Here is a 23,436-nt window from a genome sequence, read left to right as displayed (position 1 = left end):
CCTCATCAAATCCGTGTATTCTCTATAAAGCAACAAGACTGCGAATACTCCGCATCAATGTGCATCTCTTCGTCTTTAACCTTGGCCAACTGCGACCATGACCACCCGGCACCCTCCACGAATGACTACGAGCCACTATGAAGAAGATGGATCTGGATTGCGCTTTCCCACCACAGACCTAGACTACGAAGAACCCGTTGCTCGCCTTGCTGCTAGGCGCGAACGACGGCCCGGCACTATTGCTTTCAACTCCCCCGCTGCTTCCGTCATCGACAACCTCGTCGAACGCAACAATCGCCCCATTCCTGATGCCGATGCTTACTTCGTCCCTCCCGCTTTTGCAACGGATTTTGGTCCCAAGACCCTGACTGAATACCTGCGAGCTGAGGTCAACAAGTTGAAGCGTGAACGCGAGGCTACATCGGGAAAACGCAAGGGCAAACAAAAGGAGACAGCGGTACCAGCGACATGTGGGCTGCTCGATAGTGGCAAGAATCAATCACCTACACATGTACTCCATTCAACACCTATTGCTCCACCGTTGGCTGATCGAGTCAATAACCGCCATCATTCTGTGAGTTTGGGAACTCGACGATCGGAGCGCCTAGCGCGCAGGGACTCCTCCGGTCAGGATGCGACTCAAAGTGTAAGTGGCTCTGAAAAGCCACAACTGTCTCAGCCATCACTACCAACACCGCCTCTGTCAGGCCCGTCTGGACAACCTTCCATCCAACGAAATTGTCGCATCTCGCTGCCAGGCACGACTAGTCCCTCTAGGACAACCACATTCGAGGAGCACACCAAGAACAAGAGAATGGCCGTTAGGAACATTGCTCAAGAGGATTTGACTAGCCCATTGCGCGCAAAGCTGCGTCAGAGGAAACATTCGAGGGGTCTCTCGCTTTCTGGTCCGTCATCTGCTGTACCATCAGACATTCACTGTGCGGGTAATCCACAGCACGACCAAACTCAAGGGTGTCATCATACCCCTTCGTCTGAGGATCAACCCACTGGCCCGGTACCTTGTCTTTCATCTATGCCTGGGCAGAAGGCAACTGGCAACATAATTACTCAGACGCCACTTAACACCCTCGCTCCTGGCGTCCAGAACAGCCAATTGTCAACACAAGAATCCCCCACTAGCGGGGATGTCACACGCCTTGGGTCCAAAGAGCAGTGTCCATTAAATATTCCTTTCGACTATGCCAGCGTCATCCCCGAACTTATCCCGCAAAGCGAGAAGAAGGAGTTTATCGAACAGGTAGCGCGTGCAAAACGAAACCACTCAGCCGATCGCGACAGACGACGCCTGGATCTCTACAGACCCAGGGATATAAACTCGTTGTTGGGGGTCGCGGAAGAAGGGGCTCCTCCTAGGCTCGAGATTCCGAGGGCAAGATTCTTCCCTGATGACGTGCCAGGCGTTGAGGTTAGCGATCCAAAATCGAAGATTGTTTCTCCCCCAATGCCGCGGAAACAATACCCACGTCTCTGGAAGCCCTTAAATGCTCCTGGCATGCGTCTATCTAGCACAAGCTCAACTAGGACCCGTTCGTCTAAAGCTGCTAAAGCTCTCGGATCTGGATCAAATACTCTACAACTGTTTGATGTCGATCTATGGACGGAAATTTGCAGGTTCCTTTCTACCCAAGACGTGAAAAATCTCCGCCTGGTCAGCAAAAGTCTCGCAGAAACCGTGGCTCCTATCCAACTGAGGAACGTTGTAGTCAACTTCAACAGGAACTTCTTCGACCCAACCGGGGGTGATTGGGATAGCAAGTCCGGATGGCTTCCCCCGAACTCGATGTTCAAGAAGTATGGGGCTGACATCAACCAATTTGGCGTTTCCTTCGAGTACGACCTGCAAGGTTTGTTGCATGCCAAGTCGAAAACCATCGAGAAGGAGCAAGTTGCGTGGTTTGGAAAGTTTACGTGGCCTACAGAACAATACCCCCGCTTTCCAGAACTGCAGGCAATCGAAGATCTCGTTGACGATAATCGGCCGTTACTGAGAGAGGCACTTGGATATATCACCAAAGCCTCGGAGCTTGGATTGTGCGTTGACAGCGGTCACGGCTGGCTTGAGGGGCCTGACATTTCTGACATGGCCCTTTTCAATCGACGAACCACCAAGGGGAGCAAAATCTTTGGTAAGACGTTCAAGACCGAAGATGTTTGGACTACCTTTGCCCGTAACGAATATTTCAGATGGGCCCAGCAGAATACCATCAATGAAACTATCAAAACCCTGATGGCGAAGCAGCCGCCACCAGGCCCTGTTCTTAAAGAGGTTCGCTTCTTGGACGGTCTCAAAATCCGCGACATCGAAAGCTTCAGACATCAGGACAAGCAATTTGATTACGATCCAGAAGGTCATGTTGGAGTTGCTCCAGTTTTCGGGGTGGAGGCTGCATTGGATCAAAATGGCGCGCCTCCAAATGCGATCAACGCGCTTGATCCTGCAATCAACCGCCAACTATTAGCTCACTCCCGAAATGGAGGAAGGAGATTACCTCAGTGGCCTGTAATCTTCAGCGGCTACAATCTTGCTGCTGAACATGGAGGTCACTCTTCGGTCATTCAAAACAAAACCGCCCCTCCTACCGCATCGCCACTCTTGCCCGGCTTGCTCACAGAAGCTCAAGCTCAATGGTTGATGGAAACTGTATGGGCGCAGCGTGTCTTCCTGTCCGCTTACACGACAGCCATCATTACACACAAGCAGAACTTCAAATCAATCCATACTCTTCGCATCAGCAAATTGTCCTCCGGACTTCTACCATCCTTAGAACAATGGGAGTTCTGGAAGACCTTGTCCGGGCTGAAGACGTTGGAGATCTTCATAAGTCCCGATTGGCGTGAAGAACATGTGATGGGTGACCGGGAGTTTGTTAAGAATATGCTCATCTCTCCCTCAGATGCCGCCAAGGCATTCACCACGTTCTTGAGGAAATACATCACCAAGCTAGAGAGTCTGCATAGCCTAAGCCTTGGTTATACCGGGGGTGGAGAGCATGCTGTCGGCATGTTCGCACGGAACAAGCATGTCTTGCCCGCGCCAATTGTCGAGTATCCTGGTGAGTGGCTGTTTGACATGACCGATGTCCCTAGTTCTCCACTTGTCACAAAGTTCGACCACGTCCGAGAGCTCAGGTTCGTAAACTGTTGGTTCACGCCCTGGATGCTGCAAGATTTTATGAAAAGTAGTAGAGACACAAGCCTTCATTCCTTAACGCTCGACTCTGTCAGCATGACCACATATCACGATGCCGATATCACGAGACCCATGACAAATTTACTGAGTAATATTCGCTGCCTTTATTCCCGAGAAGAATGGATTCGGGAGAATTTGCCCAGTGGGGCTGCTTGGGCTCGAGTACTGGATGCTATTACACCCGGGAAAACACTTCTTGGACACAAGTACGACGCAGGACTCATTGACAGAGAATTGCAGCCGATGCCCAAACCAACGTTCCGCGGGCACATTCAGCAGATCATTCTCAACAGCTGTGGCTACGTCAAGATCTCGACATTAGGTCCGTCGTCAGATTTTAACCAAAACTCGGCAGCCATTCATTTCGAACCTATGATTGAGACTGCCCTTGATGTTCGCAAGGAGCGATTTACCAAAGTGTCATCTCTTGAGAGTAGACAGGGGGCTGCCACAATTGACACGCAGAATGTCGCAACTCATACCTCTGAGAAGGTGGACACGACGAACATCATGATGTCTGATGCCCATTATCCGTGGTTAGGGACATTGACTCAGTGCATTCATCCGATCGAAAAACGGGTCCTCGAGGAGGCGTGGGGCATGAGATTCGGCTGGCCTAACAACATTGAGCGATGGGCTGCGGTTGAGGATGGAGAGTTTGAAGGTGGTACGGGACGGTTTAGTGGTGTTATTAAGAAAACTGAACAGATTACCGAAGGGTGTTGAAGGTATTGCACGGAGAGGCAGATTGGCCTGCAGCGTGTTACCTTTCAGTGCTTGAACGAGGGCGATTGGATTTTACTGACAGTGGCTTGCCTCAGAGTGAATGGCATCGATTAGACTTGAATGCCGTTATGTTTACACCAACGACATCAATCTGGCAAACCACAGGTTACTTCGAGGAAGGGGTTCACTATTATCAAGCTGCAACAGAAAGGCAGGATGTGAAATACCTGCCCTCGATCATTCTGACTTAAAAGGTGTATTAATATTATGGTTATGTTGCATCTTACGATTGATGACATCGAAGATCCTTTGCAGGAGTTGATTACCCACCAAAAAAAAGGGCTCAGCGGAACAAAAGCAATAACTTCGGGCTGCATTTGAGACAGAAAGCAAGAATGGGCGAGGCGACAGAACTCATCAATAGACAATACAATAGCACGGCTTTCATTCGCATGTCCACAGTGTGAACTATGTGTGATTGTCATTCTGCGTTATCCGGAAGTAGCTGACTCCTCCAGCCTTGCGCCTATCTGCTTCACCAGCGGCAACGGCGGCGGCAACGGCGACGGCGACGGCAACGGCATAGCCTAAATTGGCTGGATCTAAACCGTCATATTATTAGTCGCGAATATCGCCTCTTTTTGGCACCGCTGGTCTTCCTCCCTTTCTCTCATCGTTCTCTTTACCCTGTTTTAGACTTGACGGGTAGCAGGCTCCTCGCTCCCACTTCCCGCTCTCTTGGGGCCATGACATCTCCATCCCCGTTCTTCTTTGCCAATCAAGCGGCCCAAATGCATCAAATGCCACAGCGCACTATACACAACCAACTCTGCGACTACAAAGCCCCAGAACCACCCCTCGGTCGTCCAGAGATGCGACGTCGGCTGGGCATAGATCTGGATCGTGCGGAAGACGTTCGTCAAAATGATCATCCCGAGCAGGAAAAAGAGCAGTCCTACCACCTCCACCATGCGGCTCGGCAGGCGACCGATTTGCTCGGGGAACCGACGGTGGCGGATGCACAGCCTCAGGAGCCAGACTTTGAGGATGACGATCAGGAGCAGGTTGAGGAATAGCTGGAGGAAGAGCGACGCCTTGATCAGGCGGAGTCCCGATGTGATTTCGCCCGATGATCTGCCTTCAGGGGAGAAGTATGTCGCGCAGCCCTGGGCGAGGCAAGCGATGATCGCGGATGTGAATACGGAAATGAGGAGCATATACAGTGGGGGATGGATCGGGGGAACCAACGAGGGCGGGACGGTGGGAAGGTGGTAATCTAGATGAAGGATGAACTACATTGTGGTCAGAGAGGGATGAGAGACAAAGAGGAGAAGGGCTGGAAATAGTAGATTCCATACAGCATAAAGCGGAATAGTGAAGACGTATCTGTTTTGATCCACCCGTCAGCCAAAGTCCTACACAGCGCAGTAGCCTGGAGGGACATGCTCACGTTGCGGTATAAAAAAGCGCCTCGACAGCGCTGACCTGGTCCGAGCCGTTGAACGCCGAAATTTCACGACAGACGAACCCCGCGACCGTCACGGCGGCCGCGAATGGGAGACAAATGGAGTAATGCCATGACTTGTACTTGCTACTCACATCCCGTACACTGTTAGCTGTAAAAGCAAATGATCCACACTGTATGGAGACGAGTTTGGGCTATCGGACTTGCCTGCTTTGGTAGATGTGCAAGAGGAAGGAAAAGAAAAAGAGAATGGCAAAGGCGGACGAGGCGCCTTTGGCCACATGATGAAGGTACGGGTTGACTGTAACTGCGTTTGAGAGACGAGTGTTAGCTTGGGCACGGCCATATTGGGGGAAGCAAAAGAAATGATGAAAAGGGCATACTTTGTTCAGACATTTTGAGTTGATGAGCGAACCTGGTGGGGATACTGGAGAACAAGGCCAAAAGATGATGCGGATGATGATATTGCAGACCTGTGTTCTCTTAATATGCGGTCTATACTTGTTCCAGGGGCGAAATCGTCCATGGTGTTGTCGAAGGGGATCCAGATATTCTCATCCAAATCGTATAAATGGTGTGACCCACATGAGCATCATGAGTGCCAGGCGAAAGGGCAAAATGGCAAGACGCTAGAGGTGTCGCTTGAGGACGATGAAGTCCCTCGAAACCCTACAAGTACAAGTACAAGTCCATCCCAATTCGCCAAGGGCGCCAGAAGAGGTCATCAGCATACCATAGATAAGTGGTGTGAATTGAGTTCTGTCAATTGCCCTCTCATTTGCGGGGATTGTGGTCATGGAAGAAATGAATACGAATACGCGTACGCCTCGTCCGTTTTCACCCCACGTCTTGGCGCAAGTCTGCCTTGCCTGATGATCGGCGTATCGCCCAATATTGATCCACAGACTATTCGGCTAACACAGAGGCATCATGTGATGCTTTTGGTGGACTGCGCAAACTGCGTCACAAGATCTGGAGTCAGATACAAATACTCGCGCAAGGATGGGAAGACGAGGTGGTGAGAGCCCCTTGGACTAAGGACGTTTTGGGCTTAGTTCGATCAATTTAGGCATCTCTGGCGACGGCAAATGCGCGCTAATATCGTCGTTGTTGATGCTCCTTTTTTGCAGCCTCGCAGCCCTGCATGGTTTTGTTTTCTTGCCCTCTGTCCACCCTAATAAGATAAGCGGCTCTCGCTGCTACAACATCTACAGTGGTTTTATTGCGGCCTACCACGAGCGAAAGGAGCACGCTTCCATCTACAATCCGTACATTCTTCTCGACGTACACCCTTAATGTTGAATCCACAACCCCGCCAATGTCCCTTGGCATCATGTCGCATCCTCCGTGCACGTGCTGAACACTGACAAGGCTGTACCAAGTACGTGATGTGCTCCTCGATCCTGGGAGGCTCCTGGGACATGGGGAGCAGGAAGTTGTTTTCCTCATGCCTGTGTAAACGTGATAGATCGATATCTATAGCTAGACATAACGTGCCATGTTAATCTCTCTTTGGCTCAATCCCGTGCCACTGTCTTTGAAGCTTTCTATGGCTAGGGCGCTCTGTATATAGTAAGCAATACCTACTGAAATGCGCAGTACGAGCCTATTGCTCCGGTTGTCCGTGGCTCCTAAAGAGCTCCACCATGCCCGCCGCGCCACACTCTCCGAACATGACCTGGCCATTCCTAAAGGTTTCCTCTGCCTTCTCCTTCGCTCTCGCCATCATATTCACCTCGAACTCATTCAGCAGTGGCTCGAGAGCCCGCTGAAACGCGCCTGCATCCCGCCCGGTCACTTCATATGCCTTGACGATTGCTCGCGATAGTAGTAGCGAGTCACACATGGCGACATTGACGCCCTCACCGGCCCATGGACACATTAGATGCGCCGCGTCGCCGATCACAGTGAGTCCAGCCTTATGTTCCCAACTGATTCCCACCGGCAGCGTATACAGCGGTTTGACGTCCACACTTGCACCAGGATTGTCCGCTGTTTCCGCATCGAACACAACACTCACAAGCTCCTTGATTTTTGTGCCCCATTTTCCGAAAAGGGCGTCGTCAGCCAGAAGCAAATCCTTGGCATTTGTTGCCGTCTTACCGGCCAAACCTGCGCTGGTCGCAAAGTCTTCGTCGGAGGTTGTGACAAAGACGTAGATCCTGGCAGAGTCCTGCGCTCCGCGCTGCGAACATACACCATGTCTGATGCCGAGGGCGGCGAAGGTTCCCCGACCGACAAGCTCGGCTAGGTGTGAATGCTTCTCTGTGATGTGACGAACGGTGGCGGTTATGTTTTGGATCCCTGCATAGTGCGGCTTGACATCTGTCAGGAGCTCGCGGACTCTCGACCAGGCGCCGTCGGCACCAACCACCAGGTCGAAGATGTGCTTGCCCTTGGGGCCGAAGTTCAGTTCTGTCCGCGTGTAACCGGAGGTAGTGGAGCTGGCAGCTGAGACCAGTTTATGCTCCCACCTGACAACATCAGCTGGGAGGCAGCTCAACAGAAGCTTGGTCAGGGCATGCCGAGAGATTTCCGGGCGATTCGAGTGTTCGCCCCCGTCCGCGTAGAGGATGTTCCCGTCCTTGTCGGCGATCCTGTCGTCCTCAGAGCACTCCTCAGTGAGTGGAAGGAATTGGTCGAATAGCCCACACTCCTTGATAGCAGCAAGACCGGAGCCCTCGTGAAGGTCAAGGGACCCAGAAGGTTTCGCAAGTTCGTCTATCGTTGGAAGTTGGCGCAGCTCAAAAATGTTAAACGGGATGCCACGATTGTAGAGCAAGACACCGAGTGTCAGTCCAGCAGGACCTGCACCAATAATGGCGATTGTTGGATTACATGAAGACATGATAAAATTCCGCGAACGCAAATCCAGTGCTTGTCCGATACCGAGGTGTCATGCGGGTGTGTCAACTTGTCTTGGTAGTGATATTAAGCTCTCTTGTTAAATTCACATAGGCGAGGAGATTTGACCAAGCAATCAAGACGCACCGTCAACCTGTTTTTATAATACTTGGTATCTGGTCTCGGCCGTTGGAGATATCACATGGGTAAATGATTCGGGGCTGTAAAGTGCGTCGGGCAATAGAATTGTCCGTGGCGGACCCGACCAGCGTCAGAAAGGCCCTACCGTACAATTTGCGCTGGAGGCATGAGAATATGACGATAATCGTTAGTTGCAGTACCCTAAACGCCAACAAGTAGTGGGTAGAGCTCCCTTTGCAATATGAAAAATGCAGCCTGTGAAAAGTCAAGTAGGAAACACTCGAATGACCTCTTCTGAGTTGATGCTTAAAATTTGGCTCTGTCATTTGAAATTTGCTTTGTTAGCACCCCGACCGAGCTCAGCCTCGTCCCAGCAACATCCTGTTGCGCTAGGAAACTTCACGGTGATCCGACAAGCCTCTGGTTCATAGCCGCCTTGCCCTGATGCGAACACATTTTTCTTTACGGCTCTGCTGATCTCCGGATTGGCCCCGCAAAATCCGAATCCTTCCAGCTCTCGCGCTTACTTTGCTCCTTCTCCGTGAAACTACCTCTGTCGTCTGCTTGGGTTGCAAAAGGTTATTTCGTTGAAGACTCGTCCCATTTCAGAGGAAGTTCAGTACATGAACTTCGCAGCCAGCCGTATCATGGTCTTCACACTCCATCCTAAGTGTGCTGTTGTCAGGAAGAGGAGTATGAGGAACAACCAAACTAGGCGGCGATGCGACTTTTCAGCTTCCTTAGCTTCAAGCCGTATGAGTCTTGCCTTACGTTGGAGCTCTTCGGCAATGTCATCAAACCCCGAATATTTCTCAACAGAGTCGCCGACCTCCATGTTCTGTCCATTCACATCTTGATCTTTTGCATCGTCGGTGGCATCGTCGGTCTCATCGCCACACTGAATAGTAGCTGCTGTGATGGCCCTCGAGCAAAATATGGTCATATATTTCACGAGGTCGCTTTCCGTGACATCTAAGTTTCTTTGCTCAATGACTGACTGTACGGTAGATCCAACAGCCACTTTTCGTACGGCATGGATGAATTCACAGTTGGCATAAACCAAGCACCCGTGCGTTATCCAAGTCTCGGCGGACTCGAAATACTTCGGCTCGTGCTTGTCTTGAACATGGTGACCCTCAGGGGCTACCTTGTCCGACTTTCGTTGGCGCTGTCTTGCGATTCGTTCATGTTTAGCAATATGTGATACTGGAGGAGGGGAGGAAGGAGAAGCCATGTCTCCTAATTTACCGCATCTCGATGTGACAATCCATACTGTGCTCTCGCGATCCCGCTCCAAAGAGCTAGATGTGATCATATCGGTCCTATCCTCGACTAGAAGATTTTCGGTATGAACAGCCTTTTTAACACCTGCAGCAGCGCTTGGAATCGTTGGGGACTTCTGGAGCGGCAGCGTGACGAAAGATTCAGCAAACAAAGTTTCCTTGGTCTTGGTAGACAATTCGCCATTCGGAGGACGGACTTTGGTGTTTTCAACTTTGGATGGAAGTACCGACTCGAGAGGAGAGTCGGAGCCTGCCCCTTCGGACAGGCAACAGGACGACATGATTAGACGCGTAGGACTAGTGTTGAAGATGGTCTTGGTTTGAGGTTCTCGAAGGCCAAAATTGTTTCAGACGACCAGGTTTTGTTGTAGAGCTGAATGATTTGAGAAGAAGAAGAGAAAAAGATGAGGCGAGACAGAACCATAGTTGTCCGTTTTGTTCCTAGAGCGGCCGAAGTGAAGCCGCGCCTGAAGTGATTAATGTTCAGCTACTGTCTTCCACCCGTGATACAAGCAGCTAACCGCACTCCGGGTCGAGACTCTTCACAAATAAGAACTGCCTTGTGCTATGTAGGCTAGGTGCGACGTTATGCTTCTGGAATCAGTTTCCCCACAGGTTGGAAGTGAAAATGAAGGTACGTAAAGTACGAAAAATTGATTCCAAATTCAAGAGACTTGGACAAGCGAAGAATGGAATACCGTCCCATTGTAGAGACCTCTTCTTAATTAACTGTGCAGCTTAAATTAACTTTAGACTTTGGTACGCGATTGCCTTCTATTGCGTTGTATGGATGAAGAAAAAAGTCTCCCTCACTAAACTTCACTTCGATATTTAGCAGGTAAGCAAACGCCTGCATTTATGCGAAACTGGTACATACGAATTCTTGAACCACCTTCCAATTTAAAAGCCTCACAGTACTGGAGCTGAGATGCAGTGGTGATAGAAGAAGGAGATTCTCACTAATGATATGGTAGTTCAGGAGTGAAATTTTGTCTGGAGGGTAATGAAACTTCTACGAGGAAGCAAAAGGTTAACCCTTTTACACGCTGTTTCCAAGGTAGTTCAGCCTTACCCCTGACCTATCAAGCCTTGCCTTTCCACGTGATCGCATGTCCTCCTACCTTATTGTCCGATAATCCTCCAATTGCAATCAGATCTAATTCACTTGCTTTCAAAAATTAGCAAAACCTGGGCTAGACTTGAGTAGCATCAGGGCTTGTAACAGACACAAATGCTCGAAAACTCCAAGGGTCGTACTCAAGCAGGTTTTGTAGATGTCGTCGACGGAGGTGGACTGAATCGCTTTACGGAAGACCCACGCCGAAACACAATTTCTTGCAGCTCTGACACGAGTATTCCCAGAAGCCTCCCAGCGAGTAAAGACACAATTATTTTTGGAATCATCCACAAAACTTTCTTGAATCCGGAAGTCTGTGGTCTCGTAGTGACATCTGGCGGGGGGCTGACGATGATATTAATGACAGGGAGTAGGAGACGTTCTTGAATGCTCGGAACCTGTGGAGATGTGGTTTTGTGACTGTTGGATAGCTGGGCATCGGAATTCTTGCTCATGCTCTCTTCTTGTCTCTCAAGGGCGTCATGATACTTCTCTTTATGGTCAATATCAGCGCCTGAACATTCTCGAACCTCTCCCTCACGTGGATTGTCTTGCAAGACGTTTCGTTTGGCTTCAATCAACGATAGGCATTTCCCGCATTCTTCCCAGTCAACCGAGGCAGCATTCCCGTCTATGTCGGTGTGGTTGAGTATAGCACCGTGATACCCCTCTTCGTTGAAAGTTGAGACTGGCATGGGAGAATAGAATGACTGAATCTCTTCATCCACAACCAGAAGGGTGTCCCTTGCTGATACATCAACGATCGCCCTATGTTGAGGCAATTCATTTGATTCCGCGTCTTTGCCAGCTGCAGAATTCTCAAGGGCCGGGAGAGCTGATGTATTCCGAGTCCGTTTCCGAATGATGAGTGGCGTCGGTACCAGCGCTGGATCTATTGCGAGGTTGTACACATCTTGCGCTGTCAGCGATTTTGCATATCGGCGCGTAACAGTCCTCGGTTGCCCACTGGCAGATGCGGAGGCCTCATGTTGAGAACGTGGCACCAAATGAGATACAGTCTGCCCATTCGAACCTAACTGTTCTGTTGCAGCGACATTGGTCAGCGGAGACATACTGGATTTTCGACCTTGCCCCTGCTCAATGGACGGAACAGTGAGTGAAATGATTTGTTCTGACGGCGATGCCATTCGTTCTTCTACATAAACTCCTGTCTTCCTACCTTTGAAATAAGCCAGGAACTTTTTCTCGGTAGTGTGGACCAATGAAATTGGAAATGATTGTAGACCAAGACTGAACTATTTCGAACGTGGATGATGCAATTGAGGAGAGTGTTTTTGCGGTGGAATGAGAGTAGTTTTTGCGTAACAAGAAGAAACTTAAGTTTGTTGGATTTAAAGTAGGGCTTGAGAAACGAATTAGAAGAGGCAGTGCGAATTTACTGCCTCTAAGCAGGCAGTTCCCTCTTTGTCATGCTGTGGCAGTTGCAGCCCTTTGGGAATTACGATCCGGATGTAAGTATCAACTAATATGACTAGCAGGACATCGATGCAGAGATACATGTTAGGGATGCGGCCATTGGTGAGAGAGTCCTCCAGCCAATGTGGATTAAGCTGGACCTAAGGATAGTGATATACAAAGGAGGAGCTGTTGCCCGGGGCACTAGCCTTACGTCCTTCAAAAGGATTAGATGAGCTCATCCTTCCCCCCAAAAACTACCGTAGAGACTAATAAACCCGAGCGCAGATTTGATCAAATCGTAGAGAAGAGCAATGTGGCTATGTCCAGTCATCTAGGAGACTAAAAACTCTGTCGCAGGGTTCACTCATAATATCAAGGTGAGACATTAGATGTATTCACTGCAGGATTCCTTGCTTCTTCCTGTTCTATCTCAACTACCACTTTGCTGACTAGTACTTCTCTCCTATTTGAACTCAACCGAAAAGCCACAGAATGAGCAGCAGCATAAAAATTGGGAAGGCAATCATGTACACCAGATCGCCTTCAACGCCCTCCAGTCAGCCTCTCGCTTTGCACCTCTAAGCGCCTGCTTGAAAGGAACTTTATAACTGGTTCTACCATCAGCATCATCGAGCACCTTTTATCTATTCCATAAGCCTCCAGCTTACTCACCGTCCCCTTATGGTACTCGCAGATTAGAAAAACGAGCCAGGGTGCGGTGACATTCAGTTCATCCGTAAGTGCTTGCCCTGAGAGAGCTCACGAATTGCCTTCTCGATCACAAGGTGGTGGTCGCCGTAGACACCGACTCCGTTAGTAAAGATCATGTTAGCCTCTGCCATGATGTCGTACGCTGGCTCGCTCTGGCTGTGTCGGGAGGGAATTTGAGGACAGAATTGTAGCAGAAGCTCTCATACAGTTAGCCAGTCGTCCAGTGCCGTCTCTTGTCTTCGTCGAAAATGCATTGCAATTTACTTTTACCTGTTCTTTTTCTGCTTCGCCCATAAATTATAATTATATCATTTATACTACGCTGCGCCAGGCACAAAGGAATCAAGAACAAAGAGCATGAAGAAAAAAGGACAAAGCAAAGCAATAAGTTTGCGAGTGTAAATTAAACACGCTGAAGGATTTTGCGTCGCACGCGGAGACTGTGTAGATGGTAAGCAATGAAGCACGCGAAAGGCTGCCTGGGTGAGCAGCCTTCGAGTGAAGTCAATACGCGTATCTCAGACCGAGAGTTATCTTTTAGCGACGCCCAAAGAAGGAGGTGGCTATTGTTGAGGAAGACTAAAGGAACTGCATATGCACTTCTACGAATCGGTGAGTGATGCTGTGCTGGTGAAGAAATTCGCAGGTCCTCGCGGCAGAGGTCCTCGCGCAGCCGACAGCACTTGAAAACCTATCGCTGGAGTTCCCGACACCGACATAGCAGGATCAGATCCGCACTCGCCTATCTTTGCAGGACCAACCTAGCTGACACCTCTTTCACCAAGACCAAAATGAGTTCGAACGGGGCTCTGCGCGACACTGAAAAGGTAAGTCCTGTAAAATAGTATCTGTCGCCATTGTGCTGGCAGGAGGCTGACTCTTGAGGCATCACAGACTACCACCTCGACAAACAACAACGAAACAAATGACATCAGGGACATGTCAGACAACAAAGACTTTCCGGGCCGTACTACGCTTGTCCATGTAATGGCGGAGCGTATTGCAAACGGGGTAAGTCTAAAACAGGTCGCCTTCCAGAACAATATGACGGAGGACCAAGTAGGACGGTTGATCTCTGAAATTGCCACCCGGACTCCCGAGAATGGTACGGAGCAGACATGATGGATCACTTTGACCGTTGAGCGCTCGAGGTTCTAAAGACAATGATTGCAATTAGAGCCGACTTAAAGTCTCTCTGCAAACCTCAGCACCTGAGGCGAGTTTTCGATGCAATGCCGCCAACAAGTCTCCCACTCAGGGTCTCCTTTTCAAAGGTTTCCAGAAAGCATTACCTTGCGACCAGAAGGCACCTGTCGGCAAGGCATTGGCTCAGTATGACAGAGGGCAATAATGGAGCAACGATATTCGAAGAAACCGTGTTGATGCTATTGTCTCTCCAGCAAACAGGGTCGACGACACGGAATGGAAGTAGCGCTGAGTTTTCTAATGGGTAATTCCACGACGGATGTGTCTCTGCACCCTCTGGCTTGATCGTAATAGAAATCCAAACTTCCAGAGTTTGGAATGTTCAACAAATCCATTAGCCAGCATAAACCGAAGCCCAGTTGTTCTATCCTCTGCAATACTGTAAAACTCCGATCGGCCATCCTCGTCCGATGCGGATCATGTGGGGAAGGCGATTCCTACGAGCAAGCACCGAACTCGCAGATATGCGTCCGCATTCGCACCATCCGATCGGAAGTCTCTAACCCCCACATCCCCAGCAACCTTTGTGCTAATAAGCCGGGTACTTCACACGTGACATTTAAGTAGAACCTACAGCATTTTAACGTTGATTTTAGGTGATATATTCGAGAGGGGCCGAGGCCGGGCTTCAAATTCCAAGGCAGCTCCGCTCGTGCCGCTGGGTAACTCCGTACTCAGTATTTGCTTGTACCGAGTTCTACAGTGCTACGAGGTGCTAAGGTATTGGTTGACAAACCCCACTCAACGCCACATTCCCCACTGAGCGGGGTTGCCTCTTGCCTCTTTTGTCGTCCGTGATTGTTGCGCGTAGCAATGGTGATGCTGGTGTTTTGTGCACAAAACTGATCCCAAGTTAAGGTACCTGGACTTGTCATGTGCTTGTATCACTATCCGCTGCGGTAGCCTCTGCATCCGTCAACGGAAGCATCTTCAACAAGTGGCGTTATAAATTTAATCTGGGCTTCCGTTGACGACTTGAGGCCGTGGTGCAGACGTTTAGCCAGTGTGCATGAAGAACTTCATTTCACAAACACAGTTTACTCTCCAGCCATGAGAACAGGAAATCCCAGTGCTGCGCAGCAGAATGGCGAGGGCAAGAAGCCATTCCGACAAGCCGCAACCATCCTGCGCGAGATGTTGAACGATCCCGAGAAGATAGTTGTTTGTCCTGGTGTCTACGATGGCTTTACGGCCCGCATTGCTCTCGACATTGGCTTCGACGCACTCTATATGACAGGCGCGGGCACGGCTGCTTCTCGAATAGGCGCGCCAGACTTAGGTATCATCAACATGACCGAGATGGCGGCTAACGCCAGCATGATTGCTGGATTGGACTGGTCTGTCCCAGTGATCGCCGACGCCGATACAGGGTTTGGTTCATCATTATCTGCAGCTCGAACTGCGAAAACGTATATCGAAGGAAACGTGGCCGCCTTGCACATCGAGGACCAGGCGTTCGTCAAGCGATGTGGCCACCTCCGTAATAAGGAACTAGTGCCCTTGGATACATACTTGACTCGGATCCGCGCCGCGAGCATGGCTCGAGAGGCATCTGGCCGAGATCTTGTCATCATCGCACGGACAGACTCCCTCCAATCTCTTGGATTCGATGAGGCAATTCGACGATTAAAAGCTGCACACGAAGCAGGCGCCGATGTCGCCTTCTTCGAAGGTCTTGTATCAAAGGAGCAAGCCCGAGAGGCGGTGAAAGCGCTCGCTCCTATCCCATGTCTACTGAACATCGTTCACGGGGGGGTGACTCCGATAATCAGTGCGAAGGAAGCGAAAGAAATGGGATTTAAGATTGTCATTTGGTCCATTCTGTCGTTGGCCGAGGTCTATAACTCGACTCGGCGCGCGATGAAGGAGCTTCGCGACACCGGGTTAGTGACGGAGAGAGAAGATAAAGCTGGTGGCATCTACGATGTCTTTAGTGTCGTGGGGATCAATCAGTGCGCCGAGTTTGATGCTGCCGCCGGAGGAGTAACTCTCAAAGGCGGATTTTGAGACGAAATGAGTGAACGTTATCAATGCCACTTTATCTGGTTCACGCACACTATACTTAGAACGAAAGACAACATCGTTAAATACGTCTTATATCTGCTTGGTGTTGCATTGTTATGATTGCTAGGAGTACGTTATAAAGACAAATTTCCAAGACAGCCAAGCCTGGTGATTGGCACCATAAATTCTTTTAAAGACCACGATGGACGCAGCACGACTCTATTTTCGTATGTTTACTGCACATTCTCTCACATATGCGAGAGGAATCTCAGCCGTGCCGCCCTGACACCCTCCTCCAAATCATCCGGTTGCAACATTGAGGAACATGCTCTTGAGGATCAGGTACTCATCAATACCTTGTCTCCCACCCTCCCTACCGAAGCCTGATTGCTTCACGCCTCCGAAAGGATTCTCCGCGGCAGAAAGGAGCCCAATATTCACGCCAACGACACCAACCTAGGTCGTTCATGGTCAGCAAAACGTTCATATCGTAAAGTCGACTTCAGGAAGGACGCGCACCTCCAGGGCTTCCGTGACACGCCATTGTCTGGGCATGCTGGACGTAATGACGAAGGCTCCGAGCCCTACGTCGACATTGTTTGCAAGTTCGATGACTTCCTCTTCTGTATGAAATTTGTACAGCGGAATGACCGGGCCAAAGACCTCGTCTCTCTCGGTTATGGTGCCGCGCGGCATATCTGTGCGTCATAGCAACTTGATTAGCGGCTTCGAAGATGAAAGAGGAGCAATTTGGGAGGTTCGGAGATGAAGACTGACCTGTAATAATGGTCGGATGGACATAGTAACCTTTTGTTCCGTCAACTCGGCTGCCACCCAAGATGATCTTGCCTCCTTTGCTTTTTGCCTCTGAAGTCTTTGTCAGTGTGTTTATGGATACTACCAGGGTGGGCAGAAGGAAGTCAGACCTTCAATGTGAGTCAGCACTTTCGAGAGCACATTTTCATGAGTCAATGGCCCAACGAAAACGCCATCCTACAACCATGATCAGTATATACGTTTGTAGCACAAATCCATATTGAAACGGCAGTACCTGAGTTCCCGGTCCGATTTTGAATGTCGAAATTGTATTGGACAAGGCTGTTGCAAACTTGTCATAGATTCCTGCTTGGACGAAAATTCGATTGGCAGCCACGCATGTCTGGCCAGTGTTTCTGAATTTCGCTGTCAAATGGGTCAGCAAGTGAAAGATGGATATCCTCAGCAGATCCCTCTGGAAATATTACTAACCCATAACAGCAGCCTCAACGGCAACGTCGACATCGGCGTCGTCAAAAACGATAAAAGGACTATTTCCTCCAAGTTCCAGGCTAAGTTTCTTCACTGTCGGCGCACATTGTTCCATCAATAGCCTGCCAACCCTCGTGCTGCCAGTAAAGCTGACTTTTTTCACAAGCTTGTTTGTGCAAATCTCTTTTCCTACTTCCGCGACGGTTGTCAAGCTGGTGATAATTTGAATCACTCCGGGAGGGATGCCCGCCTCAAGAGCAAGAACAGCCATGGCGCCGGCAGACAGAGGCGTCTCGCCGGCAGGCTTCCAGATGGTAGTACATCCGGCAGCGATGGCAGCGCTAGCTTTCCGAGTAATCATAGCCATTGGGTAGTTCCAGGGCATCAGGCACCCGACAACCCCGATCGGCTGCTTCATGGTGACGAGTCTCTGATTTCTATTGGCGGTGGTAATGTTTTCGCCATGGGTTCTGATTTTTGTCGCATTTGTCAGTACACGATAACGCGGCGTGGGTTTCGCCATGAAAGAAGATTCAGAATTTCCTACCTCTCAGCTTCGCCTGCAAACCATTCAAGGAAACTGCAAGCATAGATCACTTCGGCCCTAGCCTCATACAGTGGTTTGCCCGTTTCCAAAGTGATGATCAGGGCGAAGTCTTCAGTATTTTCCAAGCATAAATCGTTCCATTTTCTCAGCATCCGCGCACGTTCGCGGCCTGAAGTGTTTTTCCACGTCTTGAAGGCTTTGGAGGCGCTTTCAATGGCTCGAGCCGTATCTGCTGCTCCCATTTCAGGAAAAGTGGCGAGTTTTTCACCTTCAAGTGGTTAAGCCGGCTGTCTTACCACCGTGCGAGAACAGTGCTGTTGATCTTACCTGTGCCCGGATCGATCAAATCGAATGTTTTCCCGGAAGCTGCATCGGCCCACTGTCCGTCAATGAAGCCATGATAGTGAAGTAGCTTCTTATTTTTGATGTCAGAGAGCGACTTTGTCTGCTGAAATGATCCCAGAGAACCCATGATTGAAGAATTTCAATATACTAATATGATAGCGAAGACTAGAAGGCTAGAACATAAGGAATAACAAATATGAGCCACGGGGATTAATATTTGTGCAAATAAGAAAGACAGCGGGTGGCAGTCCGGTCCCAGGAACCTGAGCCTGTTGAACCGTGCAACCCAAAACCCCCACCGACATCGTAGGCCTACCCACTATAGCAACCTACCTAGGTACTGTTGTCGACTCTACCTTGGTTTGGAGTCGATTTGAAGGGGTCTCCGAACCAAGGACGCGGAGTGCAAGGAGCCGTGTCACAGGTTCGCAGTTCTTCGCTTGCATCTCGGCACGTAGTGGTAAACTGTGGATTGGATCTGGGGTAACAATTCTGGGGTTGATACAAGTTTTACTCGTCAGTGGGAAATTCGAGTGGGGAGGGGAGGGAAATGGTCAGTGAGATGCTGGAAACGTGGAGAAACCTCAGTGGGAAAATTTTAAGTAGATTATGACGGAGTAGAGCTTGTTGCATAATGTGCACTGGGTGGCGAGCCCTCTCTCCGAAGCTGGCCCGATTCAAGTGAACAAGATAGACATTAGGTGTCACTCTTGACCGGTGTCGGGGGCGCAAGGCTGAATTCATACAGTCTTCGATAGATGAAGGGATAGCCCGTCACCGGCGCCCCCTTTTTCAATTTCTCCGACAGCGGAGAGGGATATCGACCCGAAGGGTCGATAGACAATCTCAAGCATTTCGATCCTTAACTCTGGACCAGAAGCACTCGACGGCAGGAACAGACGTGAGTGCCATTCCTGCCCTCATATCGTCAGCAGGTACAAGGAGACTCGACAAAGCAATTATCAAGATGATCGCCAAAACCTATCCTGTCAAAATCTTTACGCCGGCGCCCATGTTGGGCTATGGCTATGATATTGTCGACTTCTGGACGACCATCATGGACGAACGCACCCGCCCGGACGCCATAATCATGGACAGCGGCTCCACGGATCCAGGACCGTATATGCTCGGCAGCGGGCGCACAATTGTCAGCAAGCAACCATTTGTGCACGATCTGAGCCCGGTGCTCGAAGCTTGCGCTGAGTTTGGCATCAAATTGCTAATCAGCTCCGCTGGCGGCGCGGGTACAAACGAGCAGGTCAACTTTCTAGTCGGCCTTGTGCGCGAAATCAGCGAGAGAAAAGGTTACAGGTTCAAAGTCTCGACAATTAAGTTCAAGAATGACCGGCAGGCGATTTTGAAAAAGCTACGGGCGGGCGCTATAACACCGTGCGGGCCTGGTCCTGCTTTGAAAGAGGAAGACGTGCTGAATGCCGTTGCCGTCGTCGCGCAAATGGGTGCTGAGCCGTTCATGAAAGCATTGGAAGATCCAGAGGTGGATATCATCATCTCAGGACGGTCATATGATCCGGCCCCTTTCGCAGCGTACAGCATGCACCGGGGCGTGCATCGCGATCCAGCGTGGCATATGGGGAAGATCGTCGAGTGTGGGGGACAGTGCGCGGTGCCCAAAGGCCGTTCGATCCTGGCAACCATGTATCAGGATAGCTTCGAGCTCACACCCATTACTCCAGGCCAGAGATGCATCCCTCGCTCCGTCGCCGCACACACCATGTACGAGAAAACCCGCCCTGATAGGCTCCCGGGGCCTGGAGGGGTCTTGCATCTGGACAACGTACAATTCAAGCAGCAAGAGGATAATCGGTCGATCTTGATCCACGGGGCTACGTTTGTTCCTACCCCAACATATCAAATCAAGCTCGAAGGCGCCACCCAAGTCGGCTTCCGCTCGGCCTTTATTGGAGGCATTCGAGACCCTATTCTTATACAACGTATCGACGACTTTCTTGAAAAGACAGTTCGAGCCAGGACAAAAGCGGCGTTTCCACTCCTCGGTGAACCCGCCGGTCCACAATTAATATTTCACATATACGGGAGAAATGCTGTAATGGGCCCACTCGAACCGGCCTCCACAATTCCCCATGAAATCGGTGTTCTAGGTGAAGTCGTTGCTGAGACCCAAGAGGATGCCGACGCGATAGCAGGACTGGCTAGAGTCATGGTTCTACACGCTGAATATCCAGGGCAGCTGGCAACGGCGGGGAACTTCGCGTCTCCCTTGACGCCGTTGGAGCAGTCCGTGGGACCGGTGTACAAGTTCAGCATCTATCATCTCATGGACGTCGAAGACCCACTCAGCTTCTTCCCAATTGAAAGTTTCTTCATCGGCAGTCCGAATGATAATAAGACGAAGCCCGTACCCTCAGAGCGACCGGTTCGCCGGCCCGAAGATGTCGTGACAACACTTCCAGACGGTAAGTTCCCAGAACTATGTGTGCCAGTGGACGAATACTCTTCGGTAATGAATTTGATTGCTAACTGCTGTCCTTGCATTTCACAGCTCCAAGGCACAACATTACTAGTTCGCGACCTAGAATCTCCGACCTAGCTGCCGTCGTCCGGTCAAAGAACTCCGGTCCTTACGAGATAACACTAGACATTCTCTTCGACGACGCCAGGATCTGGAAGCACGTTCGTGATAGTAACGTGCTCACCCCAGACGTGATGAAGAGGATCTACCGTCTGTGTGACGACGACATCCTGACGTGCATGTTTTTTGAACCAGCTCTTGGGTGGAAATGTACATTTAAACGGCCGGCTAATCAGTTACAGGGTAGTGTTGGTGAGAGAGATACCTTCGGGACCCAGCTGCATGCACCATTGTTGGATGTTGAGGTTCCGGCATTGAATTTAGCATAAATCTGGACGATCACTAGACGCTGTCGTGGAATGATTTGAAAATTTGAGACACATATGTTCAAGGGAACATAATCTTTACTTTTGACACATGTATCAGCTGTCCTGTTCGGCTTCCATGTCTATTTTACCAACCCGAGGAGGTTTGCAAAAACTGAAAACAAGAATTCCGGGGAAATTTAGTCCTAGATATCTGTGCCATCGCCTTTGTCTGGACCATACTCAGGGCTAAATTCGGGTCGATCTATCCTCCTTGTTCAATTTTGCCATCGGATCACCACAGAATCATGGTGATCAGATATTCGGAGTACATTTTGGAGTTTGAGGCGGCAGCACCAACCGTTAGGCTTTTTCATTCCCCGCCTCGCCCACTCCCTCAATTTGTTGTGCAATGATTTTCTCGTCGAGGGCGTCCCTCTGTTCCTGTGTCATGTGCCCTACATCCACGGCGACTTCCTCACCAAAGAGGGCGCTGATTTCCTCAAGGGACAACCCCTTGGTCTCAGGCCACCAGAGGCACAAGGAGACAACTATCATGGCGGTCGTAACGGCGAAGACGATGTAGTACTTCCAGCCAATGTTGGTGAAGGCGGTCGGAGCGGCGCAGGTGTAGATGACGGTAGCGAAGAAAAGACCAGACACAGAGATGGATGAACCTCTGGCGCGTAAGTGGTTTGGGAATATTTCCGTGCAGTAGATATATGTCACGGCGTCGATACAAGAACTGTAGAAGGCGACATGAATAAAGAGGAAGGAGACAGCTGCGGCAAGGCCTGCCTTGTTGGTCGTTCCTTTGTAGGTGGCTAACAAGGCCATCTCGAGAATGAGAGCCATAAGGCACCCGGAAAATCCGATTACTGTTGTTGTCATTGATTAGTTCAAAGGACTCCCGTTGTGATCTCGATACTTACTCATCAGCCTCACACGTCCCACTCGATCAACTATCAACGCGCTGATTGCGTTTCCGGCAACTCCAACGGTGACCCAGCCCGCCGTGAACGCAAGGGTAGTTGGTGCCACATATCCTAGAGCCGTGTACAAAATGACGCCGTAATTGTTAATAACAATGGTTGCAGTGCATTGGCCACCAAAAACGGTGAAGAACCCCAAGAGCAGGCGCTTTCGGTTCGGCCAGCCGGTGAAAAGCGCTCTGTATCCCCCTCCTCCACCAAGTTTCTCAAGTTCTAGTTGTTTCAGCAGGGCGTAGAATTCCTCCTTGACAAGGATACCCTCTGGATCTTGAGGGTCACGGTGGAGCTGCTCCATAACCTTGTAAGCGCGATCGTGTTTGTCGTGGAGGGCCACTGCAACGCATCAGTCAGGGATGGATGCTCGAGTTCGAGTTCGAGGAGACAGCTACCAGCTACTTACACCAACGAGGACTCTCTGGGATGAAGAACAATCCAGCAAGGAGCATTACGGGTGCAAAGCATTGGACGGCAAGTGGGAAGCGCCACTGAAATTGTCCGGTGTAGCTATAACAACCGTAGCCAACCCAACCGGCCACGGAATAACCCGTGCAGAGCAAAGCTCCATGGACTCCGACGAAGACACCACGAGTATGAGGCGGAGCAACTTCGCTTTGGTAGAGAGGTACTCCACACACAATCATGCCAGTTCCAATTCCTGCTCTAGTGAGCGGTTCGTTCCCTGTCAAGCTCCCGTGATGTAGGGGTTGTCATACCTGTCAATGCTCTCGCGAACAAGAACATGCCAACATCAACGGATCCGCATTGCAGGGCTCCGCCGATCAAGCAGGTGGCAGCCGCAATTCCAATTCCGCCTCGTCGTGAAAATTTGTCACAGAGGGGTCCGATAGAGAGTGCTCCGATAAAGCCACCGGCCTGAAACAGGCCGTTCATAGCACCGGTTATGGCATTGGTATGAGACAAACCGGGGCCTTCAGTAGCAAGGTGCAGGTAGTTAAAGAAATCCGGTTGGCCCAAGGTGGTGGCAATAATAGAGCTGCAGTAGCCATAGGTGAAAGATCCCAGAGAGATGTAGATTGTAATCTGTCCCAATGAAACGGTTAGACCGCTGGAGCCATCTATTTCTTTCGGATAAAACATTCAATTGCCCATTGTCCGAGATGGGTGCTTGAACCTGAGTTTGGATCCTGTCCCACTTACCAAAATGCTCACGAGCCTGATCTGATCTTTGAACCACCCCTTCCGCTCTCCGGCTGCCATCCTGCCAAGAAGACAATATGTGCACGGCGTCCCTTGCGTTTGAGGGTATATGAGGCTTCCAACCAGCAGTGAAACGAAACTACCGGGTAGGAGTATTCGT

The 23,436-nt window shown here is 50.3% G+C and overlaps 10 protein-coding genes across 10 annotated transcripts; 5 read left to right on the top strand and 5 right to left on the bottom strand.

Moving 5' to 3' along the window:
• Positions 1-97: 97 nt before the first annotated feature.
• Positions 98-3,940, top strand: Z519_10991 (uncharacterized protein; the record flags this gene model as incomplete). The annotated part of the gene is made up of 1 exon (XM_016768704.1): positions 98-3,940. One exon carries the CDS (start codon positions 98-100, stop codon positions 3,938-3,940), a length of 3,843 nt encoding a protein of 1,280 aa, XP_016615091.1.
• Positions 3,941-4,686: 746 nt separating this feature from the next.
• Positions 4,687-5,016, top strand: Z519_10990 (uncharacterized protein; the record flags this gene model as incomplete). Its single annotated transcript, XM_016768703.1, has 1 exon — positions 4,687-5,016. One exon carries the CDS (start codon positions 4,687-4,689, stop codon positions 5,014-5,016), a length of 330 nt encoding a protein of 109 aa, XP_016615090.1.
• A 1,995-nt stretch (positions 5,017-7,011) lies between these two features.
• On the bottom strand, positions 7,012-8,253 carry Z519_10989 (uncharacterized protein; the record flags this gene model as incomplete). The annotated part of the gene is made up of 1 exon (XM_016768702.1): positions 7,012-8,253. The coding sequence occupies one exon, from the start codon at positions 8,251-8,253 to the stop codon at positions 7,012-7,014; it is 1,242 nt and encodes a 413-aa protein (XP_016615089.1).
• Positions 8,254-8,995: 742 nt separating this feature from the next.
• Z519_10988 (uncharacterized protein) lies at positions 8,996-9,954 on the bottom strand (the record flags this gene model as incomplete). Its single annotated transcript, XM_016768701.1, has 2 exons — positions 8,996-9,056; positions 9,119-9,954. The coding sequence occupies 2 exons, from the start codon at positions 9,952-9,954 to the stop codon at positions 8,996-8,998; spliced, it is 897 nt and encodes a 298-aa protein (XP_016615088.1).
• Positions 9,955-10,930: 976 nt separating this feature from the next.
• On the bottom strand, positions 10,931-11,863 carry Z519_10987 (uncharacterized protein; the record flags this gene model as incomplete). Its single annotated transcript, XM_016768700.1, has 1 exon — positions 10,931-11,863. One exon carries the CDS (start codon positions 11,861-11,863, stop codon positions 10,931-10,933), a length of 933 nt encoding a protein of 310 aa, XP_016615087.1.
• A 1,848-nt stretch (positions 11,864-13,711) lies between these two features.
• Positions 13,712-14,042, top strand: Z519_10986 (uncharacterized protein; the record flags this gene model as incomplete). Its single annotated transcript, XM_016768699.1, has 2 exons — positions 13,712-13,747; positions 13,815-14,042. 2 exons carry the CDS (start codon positions 13,712-13,714, stop codon positions 14,040-14,042), a joined length of 264 nt encoding a protein of 87 aa, XP_016615086.1.
• Positions 14,043-15,176: 1,134 nt separating this feature from the next.
• Z519_10985 (uncharacterized protein) lies at positions 15,177-16,133 on the top strand (the record flags this gene model as incomplete). Its single annotated transcript, XM_016768698.1, has 1 exon — positions 15,177-16,133. The coding sequence occupies one exon, from the start codon at positions 15,177-15,179 to the stop codon at positions 16,131-16,133; it is 957 nt and encodes a 318-aa protein (XP_016615085.1).
• A 297-nt stretch (positions 16,134-16,430) lies between these two features.
• Z519_10984 (uncharacterized protein) lies at positions 16,431-18,397 on the bottom strand (the record flags this gene model as incomplete). The annotated part of the gene is made up of 8 exons (XM_016768697.1): positions 16,431-16,586; positions 16,650-16,828; positions 16,908-16,997; positions 17,057-17,123; positions 17,182-17,312; positions 17,379-17,848; positions 17,926-18,193; positions 18,253-18,397. 8 exons carry the CDS (start codon positions 18,395-18,397, stop codon positions 16,431-16,433), a joined length of 1,506 nt encoding a protein of 501 aa, XP_016615084.1.
• An 840-nt stretch (positions 18,398-19,237) lies between these two features.
• On the top strand, positions 19,238-21,150 carry Z519_10983 (uncharacterized protein; the record flags this gene model as incomplete). Its single annotated transcript, XM_016768696.1, has 2 exons — positions 19,238-20,705; positions 20,792-21,150. 2 exons carry the CDS (start codon positions 19,238-19,240, stop codon positions 21,148-21,150), a joined length of 1,827 nt encoding a protein of 608 aa, XP_016615083.1.
• Positions 21,151-21,489: 339 nt separating this feature from the next.
• On the bottom strand, positions 21,490-23,336 carry Z519_10982 (uncharacterized protein; the record flags this gene model as incomplete). The annotated part of the gene is made up of 5 exons (XM_016768695.1): positions 21,490-22,004; positions 22,059-22,451; positions 22,519-22,776; positions 22,832-23,159; positions 23,277-23,336. 5 exons carry the CDS (start codon positions 23,334-23,336, stop codon positions 21,490-21,492), a joined length of 1,554 nt encoding a protein of 517 aa, XP_016615082.1.
• Between the last annotated feature and the right edge of the window lie 100 nt (positions 23,337-23,436).

This window comes from Cladophialophora bantiana, assembly GCF_000835475.1.
Source record: "Cladophialophora bantiana CBS 173.52 unplaced genomic scaffold supercont1.20, whole genome shotgun sequence".
Lineage (NCBI taxonomy): Eukaryota > Fungi > Ascomycota > Eurotiomycetes > Chaetothyriales > Herpotrichiellaceae > Cladophialophora > Cladophialophora bantiana.
Note: the sequence above shows the minus strand (reverse complement) of the source record. Positions and strands in the feature narration are given on the sequence as shown.